At 48.8% G+C, this 15,835-nt stretch overlaps 1 protein-coding gene across 1 annotated transcript in view; it reads left to right on the top strand.

Annotated features, from left to right (window-relative positions):
* Positions 1–15,555, top strand: part of DENND5A (DENN domain containing 5A) — an 88,583-nt gene extending 73,028 nt beyond the window's left edge. Inside the window, exons 13-23 of the mRNA XM_036763571.1 lie at positions 578–662; positions 2,338–2,422; positions 2,850–2,978; positions 5,121–5,242; positions 7,559–7,704; positions 8,518–8,636; positions 9,105–9,286; positions 10,044–10,126; positions 10,846–10,969; positions 12,665–12,833; positions 14,334–15,555. Of these exons, the coding sequence (XP_036619466.1) occupies positions 578–662; positions 2,338–2,422; positions 2,850–2,978; positions 5,121–5,242; positions 7,559–7,704; positions 8,518–8,636; positions 9,105–9,286; positions 10,044–10,126; positions 10,846–10,969; positions 12,665–12,833; positions 14,334–14,517 (1,428 nt within the window). The 3' untranslated portion in view covers positions 14,518–15,555. The remainder of the gene's footprint in view (positions 1–577; positions 663–2,337; positions 2,423–2,849; positions 2,979–5,120; positions 5,243–7,558; positions 7,705–8,517; positions 8,637–9,104; positions 9,287–10,043; positions 10,127–10,845; positions 10,970–12,664; positions 12,834–14,333) is intronic.
* Positions 15,556–15,835: the final 280 nt, after the last annotated feature.

Here is a 15,835-nt window from a genome sequence, read left to right as displayed (position 1 = left end):
TGTGTGTGTGTGTGTGTGTGTGTGTGTGTAGGGGCTCTCACACTGTACCCTGCTGGTCCCCTGGGTGACAGACTGTGGAATGACTCACTCTGAAACGCATCTCCTTTACTAGAGTCTTTTAACTCTTTCCCTTCCCATTCCAAGGGATAAATAGAAAGGCCTGCACAGGCTCAGGTCACTCCTTTTTTTGTTGGATTGTTTGCGGGGCTTCTAGTTCCAGCCTGCCCAGAAGTCCCCACTGTAGCATGGCCAATTGGGGCCATCCTCCTTCCATGCTTTCCTGGACTCTAACGGGGGGGGGGGGGGGGGCGGGAGGGGGGAGAGAGAGAGAGAGAGAGAGAGAGAGAGAGAGAGAGAGAGAGAGAGTGTGTGTGTGTGTGTGTGTGTGTGTGTGCACATGCCTGGTAAGGCCAGAGCAAGCTCAAATGCTTTCCTGTGGCCAAGGTTAAGGTGAGAAGCCGAGGTTCTCTGCATTCATATTTCCACTCACAATTCAAAAGAAACTTTGGTTTCCATCTTTGCCCTTTGTAGTTTGGAAACTAAGCTGTTGTCTCTGTTCTGCTTGTCCGTCCTTCAGGGGAAGTCTGCCCTGTGGTCGCACCTGTTGCATTATCAGGAAAATCGACAAAGAAAGCTGACGTCTGGAAGCTTGAGCACCTCAGGTAAGGAGATTTCTTCTCTCTAGGGAAGAATTTGCCATTTACCAGCCACTGGACATTGGGCAAGTCACTTCGCCCCCCTGGGCCTCAGTCTCCTCTTCTGTAAATGAATGGGATGGCCTTTGAGGTCCACTCGGTTATAGGCCTCTGAACCTGTGACCCTTGCTTCTTCAGAGTAGGGATTGTTTCAGTCTTTGGAGTTCTTTCCCCAGGGCCTAGCCCAGTGCTCGTGATAGAGGAGGTGCTTCATAAATGTTTGTTGATTCATTGGGTTAGATCTCTCACATAAAACACTCCACATCAGCAGGGCATTGCTTCTGTGAAGCTGAAAGGGCTGTGGAATGTTTTCTGAACCGTGGGACGCGTGAATGGAGCTCACCGGCACTGACTGGCATTGTGTTTTCTGTAGTCATGGAATAATCATAATGATATTAAGAGTGTGATCACATCAACAGTATTAGCATGCTAAGAGCGTGTTGGTATAATAATTGTTAGGAGGATAGTCATAATGGCAGTAATTATTATTGTATGTTAATAAGAGGAACGGGAGGGATAGCAAAGGCTAACACTTCTGCTTTAAAGTTACTAAATATTTCTCTCTGTTATCTGGTCCTCCTAACAACCCGGTGGGGTCGGTAGAACAAGCCTTGGTAACCTTCATCTTACTGGGAGGAGCATGGAGGCTCAGAGGGGTAAAGCACTGGCCTGCTCACATGAGGAGGTGCAGATGACCGGGCGAGGAGGACGTGTCTAGCCTGGCCCTTAACCTTGTGGAGGGGCAGCCGCCTGGAGTCTGGAGCTCCTGAGCTCAGATCTGACCTCAGACACTTGCCGGTGGTGCGGCCCTGGCCAAGCACCTTCTCCTCGTAGTCTCAGTTTCCTCTTCTGTGAAGTGGGGATGAAAATAGCATCTACCTCCCGGGGGTGTTATGAGGATCACATGAAATAGTATTTATCAGTGCTATGCAAACCTTAAAGTGCTATATAATGCTAGCTGTCGCCACTACTGTGACTACGAGTACTGCTGCTACTCCTGTCATTATCCTTGTTAACGGAGGGTAGAGGAGACACCCTGTGTACGCAGGAATGTGAGAGAATGCATGGAGACAAAAGGCTTGGCGTCCACACCAAGCATACTCTCAGAGAATTTGTGGATGGGGAGGATGCTTGTATCTGGGAGACAGGGGGTATCTTGGAGAAGGTGGCACCTGAGCTGGACCCTGAAGGTAGAGAGAGTTTCCACCAGGCAGAGCTGGGGGATGGAGTTCATTCTGTGTGAGCACTTCCCAAGTGGGTGGAAGGGAAAATGAAATCAGGGACTGGTGAATTTGGATGGAACAAAGAATGTGTGAGGAGGAGGGAGACCGTGAAAAGAGAATGGCACAGTCGGGTGGAGTCAGACAGTGGAGGACTTTCAATGCCAAATGAGGGATTTATTTATGTTTGACCAATGAGATCTGCACATTAGGAAGATCTAGACTGAAGAGGGGAGAGACTGGAGGCAAAGGCCAGTTAGGAGGTACACGAGGTGGTGTGTAATCATACAAATGCGCACAGATGCATTTTCTAGGGAGAGGTATCTGTGCATGTATGTACGTATCCATACATATCCCCATTTTGGTCAGTGAGGAACTATTTAAAGCTCTTTGGAAATGCTGAATTGACTTCTTATTTTTAGGAATACTATTGGATTCAGAACGGAGGAAATCTGATGCGAGCTCTGCCATGCCTCCCTTAAGGATCTCTCTCATCCAGGACATGAGGTCTGTTTGCATTCACAAAGAGTTTTGTGTAAAGTACTTAGCATTCTGTTGACCAATGTGTGGTCCAGACTAACCTATGATGTTTTCTTGGTTGCCTTTTTTTTTTCCACGAGACTTTTGTAGGGTTCTTCAGATATTTAGGAATTTTGGTTTTTAAAGATTCTTCAAGAAACTTATAACATGCTTTAAGAAAGTAGGATACTCCAAGACCTGCAGTGACTTTTAGGAGCAACTTTGAGCCACTGAAATAAGTCCCTTGGGTGCAGAAGGGGCCTTTCATCCTTAACGCCTCTTGTAGCAATATCTCATAGATCTGCTGACATAGAGGAACTTGAAGGAGTGGGAAGGAGTCTCATCTTGGCACTGCAGGCAGCTACTCCCTTCCCTCCCTCAGGCGATCACTGAAGCAGGTCTACTTTCCTTCTAGGCACATCCAGAACATCGGGGAAATCAAAACCGATGTTGGCAAGGCCAGGGCCTGGGTTCGGCTGAGCATGGAGAAGAAATTACTTTCTCGGCACCTAAAGCAGCTGCTTTCAGATCACGAGCTCACCAAGTAAGAGGGATCTCAAGCCCTTCATGGAGGGAAGGCAGATGATGGGTGTGAGGTAGAGTTGGTGAATGGGAGGCATGTGCTTGGAAGGCTGTGGTGAGCTCTCCTGGGGCCATGTAGACTGCTATTACATTCTGCTTTTGGGTATTGGTTTTGCAGTGTCCCCTCCTTTCCTTCCATAGCCCATTCACAGCGAATTCTGCCACAGAATTCTGTCTTTGTATTCTGTTTTCCCCACCATCGCCTTGTCGAGGCAGAAATTCAGAGTTGTGTATTGTGGGAGACCCTAACTTTGCACAGAAATATTCTGTAAATCACTAGGTTGATCTTTAAGAATTAAGAACAGCATGGCTTGGTAGGTCTTTATACTCAGATGAAAATTCAGTTCACTAAGTTCATATTTACCAAGTGTTCAGGGTACATGGCATTTCTTGAGAAATGAGCTGTCAGAAATCTGTTTTAAATTCTTGAATTTTGGGGGTGGAGAATTAGTTTCAGGGACTATGAAATAGCGAGGTTAGAAACAGTTCTTCCTCATACTCAATAAATGACAATCTACTCTTTGCTTGATGACCTCCCATGAAGGGGTACCCACTGCCCATTCCACATACCCCATTCTGCTTGGGGACGTCTCTGAGTGTTCAGAAATTGGCAAGGCCAACTTAGGTCGCCTTAGAACAAATCTCAATCTCACCATTACTGATCGTTTTGCCATCTGGGGCCTGGCAGAACAAACGTAATCCCTCTCCCTCTTCTATGGTAAAGTCCTCAAAGGAGGCAGAGGTTATGGAGTAAAATTTGAAAGAGGCTGGGGCTCTTGAGAGAGAGGAGGGTGATTGAGGCTACCACTCAATGATTGGTGGAAGGAACTGGGGATGTTGAAAGATCTTCCCAGGCCAGAAAGTGGGGACAAATCAGAAGGTGAAATTTAATACAGAGAAATGTAGTCTTCCACTTGAGCTCAAAAACCCCCCAACTTCTTCAAGTATAAGACAGTGGAGATATTGCTTAACAATAGCTCATCTGAAAAAGGAAGGAGCACTTTTAGCGGCCCAGCAGGGCAGTACAAGTCTCAGTGAAATACGGTGGCCAAGATGGCTTGTAGCATCTTCAAGTGCCTTAAGAGAGATGCAGTTTTCAGGACCAGGGAGATGGTAGCCCTACCGTACTCCTCCTTGGTCAGACCACCTCTGGGATATTGTGTTCCATTCTGGGGATCACATTTTAAAGAAGAACATTAATAAGCTAGAGATGTTCAGAGGAGGGCAGCCAGGATGGTCAAGCACTTTGACCATAAGGATGGGTTAAGTGAACTGGTGAAGGGAAGCTTTGGAAATAGGGGGAATGGAAGGGGAGGTGGAAGTGATAACTTCTCCAAGTATTGGAAAGGCTTCACTAAGGACGGGGGAGAGGGATTGGGTTTGCTCTGCCAGGCTCCAGATGACAGAGCTAGCAGCACTTGTGGGAGTTGGGAAAAGGCAGATTGAGGTTTGTTATAAGGCAATGCTTCTGAACACTTAGTGCCATCCACCAGTGGGAAAGGACACCTTGGGAAGGCAGCGAGTTCCCGTCACTGGAGGTCATCCAGCAAAGACTGGTCTGTCTCTTGTTGGGTGTGAAGTAGAAGGATTCTGTTCAGGCATGGGAAGGTGGCCTCAAAGGTCTCTTAGAACTCTTAGATTAGAGGAGAACTCTTAGAACTCAAGCATTCGGTGAATGTTTAGCTTCTAGAAGAGAACCCTGGGAAGACGTGATTCCTCCTTCAGTGATCTGAAGGATTGTCATGTGGCCTGGTGAAAAGGGCCCACGGACATGCGGAGCCAGGACCCTTGGGATCCTGTCCTGGCGCCAGCTGTCTGGGTGACCCTGGACACATCTCTGAAGCACTCTGAGCCTCACCTTTCTCTTCTCGGAAGTACTACGAGATCTCCAAGGCCCTGTCCAGCTCTGTGATTCCTGTGATACTACACTGTGACCCCATTTCCCTTGTAGTGCTTAATGAAGACAGGGAACAGCTGAGTCCAGTGCTGCCTGTCCTTACCCTTCAAAAAGCTGAAGGCCCTTCCTCCTGCAGCCTAGCCAGGTCCCTGGTCCTCTCAGGCCCCCGTTGTCTCCCTGAGGCTCATAGGGGCCTTTTCTTGGCAGGAAGCTGTACAAGCGCTATGCTTTCCTGCGCTGCGATGATGAGAAGGAGCAGTTCCTTTATCACCTCCTGTCCTTCAACGCTGTGGACTACTTCTGCTTCACCAACGTCTTCACGACAATCAGTGAGTATCTCTCACCTCCCATCCCTGCTCTGCGTCCTCTGGCGAACTTTTTGGAGACTTTTCTCTCATCCCTTTTTTTTTTCTTTTTCTAAGAGAAAGGGAACCCATTTCCTGTTGGCTTTTTCTTTTTGTTGATGCTCTGAATTTATGTGTGTGTGTATGTATGTGTGGGAGTGTGTGTGTGTGTGTGTGTGTGTATGAGTGTGTGAAGGTATGTGTATATGAGTGTGTGTATATGTGACTGTGGGCATGTATATATTCTCATGTGTATGTTGGTATACATAAGCATATATTTATATATGCACATGGCATGTATGTATGCGAACATCTATGTGTGAGTGTATGTGTGTGTATACATGTGCAAGTGTGGCTGCCTGTATGTGTTCATGCATGTGTTGTGTGTGTGTGTGTGTATGTGCGCGTGTGCATATATGCACGCATTTGCCATTTCTGGGTGGGAGGGAATGGCTGTTTGTCCCTGAAGCTCTTTGGTTTGACCTTGTGCTTGGCAAGCATAACTCTCTGGGTCAGCATGCTGCCAATGTGGCCCCAGTCGTTACACATAGTAGGCCAGGTGACCATCCTCTCAGTCTCTGCCTGAAGGCAGGGGCACCATTCAGCCATGGAGCACTTAGAGACTCAGGAAAGAGAGCATGACAAAGCTGGAACGCCAGGCCCTTTTAAAATCTTTTGCAGAAGGGTATTCTGTGGCCATTGCTTCTCAAAGGGAGACTTGGATGACTTTGGGCTGCAGAGGAAAGAAAGGCTCTCGGTGTGGTATTGTGAAGGAGGCAGGAGAGATCTGGGCTCACCTCAGCTCCTTTACTTGGTAAACAGGATGGGATGTTCTGAGGACAGAATGGGAGGAGGAGAGGATACTTTGGAACCAAAGTTACAAAACTGAGCACCGCGAAGAATAATAACAGCATTATTAATATTATGTTAATATTAAATTATTATTAATGTCATCCCCTGAGTTCTGGGACTTAATGCAGATATTTGAATCCTAAAATCTTGAGGCTCTGGATGCAGACTCTAGTGAAGGGGTTTTTGACCTGGAGTCTGTGAACTCAAAAAAAAGATACATATGCACATATGTGTATGTAGTTCTTCACTGTACTTCCACATGCTTGGTTTCCTTTGTAATCCTTTGTATTTTATGTTAGGCATTTAAAAAACATTATTCCGAGAAAAGGGTCTGTAGGCTTCACCAAATGGGTCCATGCCACAGAAAAGGTTAAAAAAACCCAACTTCTGGCGTTTTTCCTTCTGGCTCAGCAGAATTTGGAATTTTCATCCCTTCTCCCTGTGAGGAAGCTCATAGTTTGTCCCAGACATTATACCACCACTGACTAGATCCATGACCCCTGTGGAGCATCTCTGGGGTGATCTTTAAGTTCCTACATCCTGTTTGAAAACATAAATAAAAATAAAAACCAACCAGCACTTAGTGCTTTGCAAAACACTTTAGGATTCTGAGATCAGGTCTGCATAGTTGGAAAGGACTTCAGAAGACATCTAGTCCAGCCTCCTCATTTTGCAGGTGGGAAAAGTGAGGCCAAGGAAAGTTAAGTGTTATCTAAGACCACAAAGGTAGTAAGCATCACAAGTGGAACTTGAACCCAGATCCTCAGACTTTAGATCTTACCTTATTTGATTCTCATAACAGTCCTGAAAAGTCTCATCACCTCCATTTTACAGATAAGGAAGCCGAGAAGTCCAGTGACTTGCCTAGGTTCATATATTTAGTAAGTGTCAGAAGCAGGATTTAACACAGGTCGTCCTGGCCCCTAGTCCAGCATTCTGTCCACTACCCCATGGTCTCTCATATATAACTCTGTCCAGCATGAAGCTGGGGAAAGGCAGAGGTGCCATGCCCTGTGAGCTGCTTACTGGGAGTCAGATCTGTGTGACTGCATAAGGTAGTCTTCTGTATTTGATGGGAGCAGCTGTTCCCGAGAGAGAACGACTCCTTAGCTTCTCAGTTCTGAGTAAGTGCTGTTGTGGCTAAGAGTGTGCTCCATTGAGCTCCCACGACTCTGAGAACCACTAGTCGGGGCTCGCTCTCCCTACTCAGCTCCATGGGTGGAGGTGCCAAGGTCACCAGTGTGGGTGGGCAGCTGGGAGGTGCCGAGGTCACGGGTGTGGGCCAGCAGCCGGGCTGAAGGGGTTTCAGACCCTTACAGGTTGTTGTGGAGGAACTATCAAGTGAACGGGCCCTGTCACCATCATCACTGATGATGGGCAGGCAGCAGCTGTGTGGGGGGCCCTAGTGTTGCTGGGCCTTACTTCAGCTTGTGACTTTTCCCTGCACAGTGATCCCTTACCACATCCTGATTGTCCCCAGCAAGAAGCTGGGCGGCTCCATGTTCACGGCCAATCCTTGGATTTGCATCTCGGGAGAACTGGGGGAGACGCAGATCCTGCAGGTGCCCAGGAACGTCTTGGAGATGACCTTTGAGGTGTGTTCTCAGCCCAGGGAGGTCACGGCCTTTTAAGAGCTCCAAAGGCAGCTTGGAGACCCTTTAGTCCGGCCTCCTCCTTCACAGAGGGAGAAACCGAGGCCAGGGAGGTCAGGAACATGGTGGTGTCTGTGCTAAGCCTAGTGAGTTTATGGGTCTTCTACAGAGTTATCTGTAGAGGACTGGTGACACCTTCCCTCCCCATGCATCCACAGAACCTCCTTGCCACCCCCACCCCCACCTCCCCAATCCCCCTTAGGAGAGGGTCTGAGGTTGGAAGAAAAGAGTTTCCTCTCATGTGATGATTCAGGAAGTTCATTTCTGACTAGTCAGGACTGATATAACATAACATAACATGACAACACAACACAACATAACCATAACATAACACAACATTACTGACAAATTATATGAGATGTGATATATTAATGTATATACTTACACACACATTTATGCACACACATATATGTATGCATGTATATACACGTGTGTATTTGTACATGTGTAAACATATGCATGCATGATTTCACGTACATGCTTTTCACCACATCCATGATCCAGAAAGCTCATTAGGTGTTTGGGTCAGGAGGTGGACTTGGGCCCAGGACTTCCAAAAGCTGGAGCTGGTGTTGAGCAGTGGTGGCTGTGGTAGGGTGTACATCAGTCCGGGAGGGCCCTTCAAACTTTTGTCGGAAGTTTGTGGCCTGGTCGTGTTTGTGGCCCTTGTCCTGCGGCCTGCTTCTCCTGGTTTAGGGTTACATTGTTACACTCTCCCTCCTCACTGTCCCCTCTCTTTTTTTTTGGACTCGGCAGTACCAGAACCTGGGAAAGCTCACCACTGTCCAAATCGGCCACGATAACTCGGGGTTGTACGCCAAGTGGCTAGTGGAGCACGTGATGGTCAGAAACGAGATCACGGGACACACGTATAAGTAAGCACGTCCCCAGCCCACACTTCAGGGTGGGGTGTGAATGGACGTGGTGGACTGACCCTACCCAAACTGGAGTGAGAGGGCTTGGAGCAGTGTTGAGATTCCACATCTGAGGACCGCCGGCAGCCTTGTGATACCTATTCTGCATTCCCTCGTTTACAATAAGGAAATGTTAATATTCATGCTACTTGCCTCACTAGGGTACGGTGAGGGAAGTACTTTGTAAACCTTAAATCGCTAGGTTGAGATGGGAGCTGCTGTTGTTATCCGGTGGCTAAAGAAGGTTTGCTTAGTCTTGGAGGCAGGAGTGTAGGAATGCAGGCACGTAGGAGTGACCCATGGGGAGGAGCTGGAGGAGCTGAGCCCCAGGATGTGTATGCCCATGGGTGTGTGTGTGTGTGTGTGTGTGTGTGTGTGTGTGTGTGGCATTTCCTGAGTGACTCTGACGTCACGTGGCCGTGCCCTTAGGTTCCCCTGTGGCAGGTGGCTGGGGAAAGGGATGGACGATGGGAGCCTGGAGAGGATCCTGGTTGGGGAGCTGCTCACCTCTCACCCCGAAGCCGACGAGAGGCAGTGCCGAACCCCTCCCTTGCAGCAGTCACCCAGCATGATACGGAGGCTTGTCACCATCTCTCCCAGTAACAAGCCAAGTAAGTTGGAAAGGAGGGTCTTTGGCCCTGCTGGGCAAGGTGGACTGTGAAAAGGTATTGGGCCTTTCACTGTGAGCACTCTCCCGCTCTCTCACAGAGAATCTCTAGGCCTGGTCCTGTTCTACAGAAACCCCCACGCCCCACCCCCATAGGGGTCAGAGCCCCAGGTCCACTTCCCCTCAAAAACTGTCTGTGCTCCCAGACAATTCCTGCTTTGTCCTCTCTCACTCTCTACCACAAACACTTTTAATTCTTTTGCTGAGGAGGGTGGACAGTGAACTCTTTGCCCTCCTCTTCAAGGCCTTGGCCAGACAGGCCATAGAGCTCTGGGGTGATTGGTGATGACGCTGCACAGAGGCAGGGGGATGGACTAGTTGACCCCTTCCCTCCCCTTCCTTTCACCCTCTTTGTGGTCCTTTGAGCTCACACCTGCAAGGCTGCTGAACTTCAGGCCTCAGCTTGGGCCTGGCTGACGACTCTAGGCCGTTGTGTCCTTAGCCCTATTCTGGTCCATTGCCTCAGTTTAGCTGCTTGGATGACCCTTCTCCCTCTTAATCCTATGACCCCCTGGCCTGTGTTGCAGGACCTTCTTCCCTTTGCTGAAGTTCTGGCTTCCCTTGGATCAGGTGCCTTTGTCTTGGACAACAGCAGCCCTGGTGTCTTCTGTTGGGGGATGGGAGGAGGAGAGGGAATAACACACACAGGGCTGTGGGAGAATGGCCAAAATGAACCTTGGGTTTGGGTCTGTCTCATGCAGAGTTAAACACGGGGCAGATCCAGGAGTCCATCGGAGAGGCTGTCAATGGCATCGTCAAGCATTTCCATAAACCAGAGAAAGAGGTGAGTCTTCCCATCAGTGGCCTGGAGCTATGGGGGCAGAATTGTGAGAGGCAGTGGGGACACAGGGGAGGGAGCCCTGGCTTCAGACAGAGGACATCTAGGTTTGAGGCCTGGCTTTGACCTGGGCCAGTGTGGACAACTGCCTTCTGTTTCCTGAGCCTCTGTTCCCCCGTCTCTAAGATGAGATGCACTGCCTGCATTCCTCTCTACCAGATAGGGTTATGAGAGAAGGACTTGGTGCATAATAGGACACTCTAACAGGGGGAGTTGTTGTTACTATTATGATCATCAGTACTTGTGTTTGAGGGGCTCGCTTTGTTGATGGGGCTTTCGAAACCACGTGGTCGGCTTTAGTATTCATGGCCTAGTTGCTTCTCCACTATTGGATTATGAGAGAAGCAGGTTTGGGGGCAAGCACTGTGGGGAAGAGGAAAGTATCTCATTGTACTTCTCATAGAAGGAGACAAGACCCCAAAGTCCAGGGGAGACATAGCACCTGCTCATCCGCTCTTGCCCTCTCTGTCCTGACCCCAACTAGAAATTCATTCATTTCCCAGCCATCCCTGTGTGACTGCCTTGTAGTCTCTGTACACTCTCTGGGCCTTGATGGTCAGGCTCAGTCTTGCTGTGGGTAGCCTACCAACTGCCCAGTCTTGGCTGGGGCTCCCCAAGAAGACAAGGCCCCCCTGGGACCCCAGAGCTTCGTGGTTGTTTTGCAGCGTGGCAGCCTTACGCTCCTGCTCTGTGGCGAGTGTGGACTGGTGTCTGCCCTGGAGCAAGTTTTTCAGCACGGATTTAAATCCCCTCGGCTCTTCAAAAACGTCTTCATTTGGGATTTTCTGGGTGAGTTGAGGTGAGGGTCAGGAGTGGGGGAAGGGGAAAACAGAAGGGAGGGTACAGGAGTCCCACATTTGAGACCACTGCCTCCCCAGTGAACCATTCCCACTTAACTGTGTTGGTCATACCGTGGTTGTAGTATTGTGGGCCAGAGACCAGAGTTACACCAACAGCTGGTATAACGTATGACCCCAAAGTCCGGAAATAAGGCCAGTTGAGGGACAGGTGGGAGAAAGAGGCATTACCGGGAGGCAGATGTTGGCTCGGTGTCAGGCAGAAGTTCTTAACAGTTGGACATATTTTACAGTGAAACAGGCTCCTAGGAAGGTAGTGAGCTCCTTGTCACTGGAAATGTTCAAGTGTCAGGCAAACTATAGAAAAGATTCTTACCGAGGTAGCAGTTAGCCCAGATGCCTTCTGAGCTTCCTCCATCTCTGCGATTTCAAGGCCACACAGCCTTGAAAGGAGCCAGCTGGTGGTCTAAGGTCGACTAGTAGATAGGTTCCCCCATGAGGATGGAGCATGCATGAGAATATCCCAGCTTTAGGTTCTTTGTAAGCTGCCTGGGTACCCTGTCATTGGATGTTTATGTCTGGGTGTGTGTATCTGCTTTAGGAGACGGATTGGGGGTGGTTTTCCCAGAGAGTTACAGATCCATAGGTCTCCAACTACAGGGTTGGAGAACTATCATTACAAAGTACAGTGGAACGTCTTCGAAGGCCGGGACTGTCCCGTTGTTGACTCATAACTAACCCCAGGACCTAGCGGAGCTCCCTCAGCTGAGATTGCTGAGAGCCACAGGGGTGCGCCATGTCCATTCCCAGGGGTCCTATCTGGGCCAGGGGCGCTCTGTTAGACAGGCACTTAATCAGTGTTGGTGGTGTCATTGAATTAAAAAAGCAGTAGTTTGGGCTTTTTTCTCTTTTACTCAGTTCTTCCCCCTCCTCTTTACCGCACAAAAGAGGGAGAACCCTTTGGCCTGGGGTCTAGAGTCCTGGCTCTGTCCCTGTCACTGTGTGAGCTTGCTTTCCTTCCCTGGGCCTCAATTTCTTTTGCTGTTAAATGAAGGGATTGGGACTTCATGAGCTCTAGAGACGTAGAGACATCTAGTGCTAACATTTTGTAGTTCTGTGCTGCTTTTAAATAGAAAGTATTTCCCTTAACTTTTAAAATTAAGAACAGGAAACCCAAAACTATTTTAAGTCAGTTAAATAAATAGTTATGACATACTAGCTGTGACCACAGCACTGTACACTGCCTACATGTTCAACAGACTGAGCTAAACACCAAACAGTTACCAAGCTCCTGGTGTGTGTGAGACAAAAACAATCCTTGTCCTTAAGGAGCCTACATTCTACTTGGGCTTGGGGAGGTGGAGGTCCATCGTTCACACAGGTAAATGCAAAGCATCCATGAGGTAAAATGAAGTCATTTCAAGAGGGAGACAGTGTTAATGTTTAAAGTACACAATGAGAACAACAATCATTAAAAAAAACCCAGTTCTGTATTAGGCTCTGTTAAGAAATGTGCTCAGGAATTGGGGGGAAGAAACAGAGGCAGACTGTGCCTGGATGTTTCTATGTGAAGGGTGGCCCCAGGCAGCAGGGAGCCTAGGCAGCGGCTTCTGGCAGGGCAGCCCAGGAATGTCATGGCACTGAGGAATGTCTGTGCTGAGGTCAAAACTTCTCACCTTCTTTAAAGAAAAAGCACAAACCTACTATGAGACCCTTGAGCAGAGCGATCTCGTCCCTGAGGAGAACTGGCAGACGAGGGCCCGAAACTTCTGCCGCTTTGTCACCGCCATCAACAACACCCCCCGCAACATCGGCAAAGATGGCAAGTTCCAGATGTTGGTGTGTCTGGGAGCCAGGTATGCCTTTAGCCAAGTGTGCATGCCCCCTCAGGCCACAGGCTGGATAGTGTAGCTTGGCTGATGGAACATCTGGACTGTAGAGGCCAGAAAAATGGCTATTGCAGATGTGCCTTCAGGCACACGAAAGAGGCCTTTTCCAGGTGTTATAGATTTCCTCTGAGTATAGATGGGTGTATTTTTTGTTTTATCCATATTGGAAAAGACACCCGCATTGGTGAAGTGAGGGAAGGGTGGAATGTTTATCCCTTACTCATATGCATAGGTAGGGCTGTAATCTTACCGGGATTGGTGTACCAGTCTTGGTTCATTCATGCCTTGTCATTCTGTGCATTCCTTATTTCTGTTGGTCTATAAATCCTCCATGAGGAAACCATGCATTGTGCGGGAGGCCTTCCTCTGATTCTTCTGACATACCATGGATTGGTACCAGTCCAGCACTCGGCTGGTCCATCTCTTTTGTCTCTCACTCCCTTTTTTCTGGTCTAAAGTGCCCACGAAACTGTCTTCTCCATAATTTCTTGCATGTGAGTTGTCGTCATTATACTTTGACCTACTGACTAGTGCCTCCACCAGTGCCCTTCGGCACCCTGCAGTTTTGATTTTACTGAGATCGTGGAGTTCGATGATTTGTAGCCGTTGAATGTCAAAAGACCATTTGTATTTCAAAAGGACAACACAGGGAGCAGCCCGGGATCCTTGAGAGCCTGTGTGATTTCCCAAATCCCATTCCGCTTCATTTCTATTTCCTCTTTGACTCTGGGCCCAGCTCACCGTTCATCTGCAGTGCCACTTAAGATGGTGATACTGATGGACCAAACCATGGGCTGCCCGTAGTCTGGATAATATCTGTCCTCTAGGATTTCTTTTTTCCAGTGTGTGGATTTGAGTGAGGGCCCTTATTCTGGGCCTTGTCTCCTTCCCTCTCTGTCTCCTGCAAAAGCTTTCCTAGTGGTAGGAGGCACAGGCTTCATTTACCCTAAGGATCTGTGATTTCATGGGCATAGGTACAGATCACAGCCCCTTGATGTCTGTGAATTATTGTTGCCAAAAAAATTCATTCCCCTGGGGTGATGAGCCTCTCCCAATTTGATTAGGCTAATTTTCAGTTGACAGACGTACCATCGCTGGGCCTTTCACTTAGCTCTTTCCAGTCTGGTGGGGTCTGGGTAGGATCTCTCCTAGGCTTTTTGAGCTCCGTTGACATAGCTATTGAGACCCCAGGGTTTCCCTTCATGCCAGTGTAGGACTTAAGGGGAGGGGATGGTTAACACAGCCTTGCAAAGAAGCACACATGAGTTCCCTGGCCCCTCCCCCCCCCAAAAAAACCCAAGAACAACAAAAAACACCTGACCAGCCTGTCAACTTCTGGGGTGGTGTTGTGTTCCCCGGGGAGTCCCTGAAAATGTAATGATTTGCACTGTGGGCCTGGCTATGACTCTAATTCATACAAATTTCTCCCTCTCCCTTTTTTCCCCATGCTTGTCCTGGTTTGGGCAGAGATCACCTCTTACACCACTGGATTGCCTTGCTTGCGGACTGTCCGATCACAGCACAGATGTATGAAGATGTGGCGCTTCTTAAGGACCACACGCTTGTTAATTCCTTGATCCGGGTACTGCAGACTTTGCAGGAGTTCAATATCACGCTGGAGACGTCCCTGGTCAAAGGGATTGACATCTGACCCCATCCTGGGGCGAAGGGAGTGCCAGGGACCCTGCCCATCATGGCCTCCCCTAGAAGCTGGGGGACCTGCAAAGAACTTGGACTTTGCATCCTGAAAGAGACTCCAGGCATAGTGCAGGAAACGGATAGGAGGTGTAAACTCGATGTAAAAAGAAAAAAAGAGGATTTTGGAATAAATAATCTATTTTAGAGTCTATTTGCAGAATTGCTTTCACACTTTCATGTGAAAGAGAGCGAGGGAAGAGATGAGTCTTGAGCAGCTTATTTTCAAGCTGTGGTATTTTCCATACGTCCGGTGACCTTTTCGGTGTCCTTGGAACTTGGCCTTCAGTGGGGCCTTTGGGTCAGAAAACTCAGCGGCCACATCCTGTTTCCGGTATGGGCAAGGACATTAGCCTTCTGGTCCTGGCTCCGCCATGGACTGGTCATGTGACCCTGGCCAAGTCATTTCCTCTGTCTAGGCCTCAGTTTCTTCATCTGTCAGATGAGGGGCTGGACTAAATGATCTCTAAGGTCCCTTCCAGCCCCAAAATTCTGTGATGCTGTGGTTCTCATATTTTCTATATTCACACCATCACCAATGTGTGCTTGGATGGAACCCGCCCCACCCCCGGCAAGCGGGCTGGGAAGTACCCCAGGCCCCGACGGGTTTTGTTTTGAGTCACCTCAGCCCCCCTTTTCCTTTCCTTTTGGTTGTCAGTATTATTTGAGGAGGAAGGAAAGCTTGGCCCCAGGTCTTGGGAGAGAGCGTGGAGCGGAGTTTCTTCTCCTGGGACACCACGGTGCCTGCTCAGGAGAGAATGAAGCATGGGTTTGGACCGCTGTGTCATTGTCTCTAGTTTTAATTTTATTTATTTAACCTTCCGTTGAGTGTTTTGTAAGTCGTCTTTTTCTTTTCTTTTTAAGAGGTGAGGCCTCTTACAGTTCTAACCGCTCTGTTAGTGTTTATTAGCGGCTGTGCCATTTCTGTTGTTTTGGGCAGTTTTAGAAACCAGTGGTCATACAGCCCACATCAATAAAACACCTAGAAACTAAACCTGTCTGCATGCCTCCAGCTTGTTGGAGGGGCGCGGGGAGGGAGGTGGGAGGGGCGCTGTGAGAGGCCAGCGTCTGCTTTCCTCCCTTTGCCGCCTGGAGCAGATAGAGAGATACTACGGTCCCAGGCCGCGGGCAGCTTGCAGCCTAGAGAGGTAAGTGGCATACAGGAAAGAGGCCTGGATTTTTGGAGTTAGACATGGATGGTTTCAATTCCCAGCTCTCACGTCAGCTGAGCCGGGCAAGTCTCCGGGACTCAGTTTCTTCATCTGTAAAACACA

This window comes from Trichosurus vulpecula, chromosome 6 (assembly GCF_011100635.1).
Source record: "Trichosurus vulpecula isolate mTriVul1 chromosome 6, mTriVul1.pri, whole genome shotgun sequence".
In the NCBI taxonomy this organism is placed as follows: domain Eukaryota; kingdom Metazoa; phylum Chordata; class Mammalia; order Diprotodontia; family Phalangeridae; genus Trichosurus; species Trichosurus vulpecula.
The sequence above is the reverse complement of the archived record's forward strand: the minus strand, read 5'-3'. Positions and strand labels throughout refer to the sequence as shown.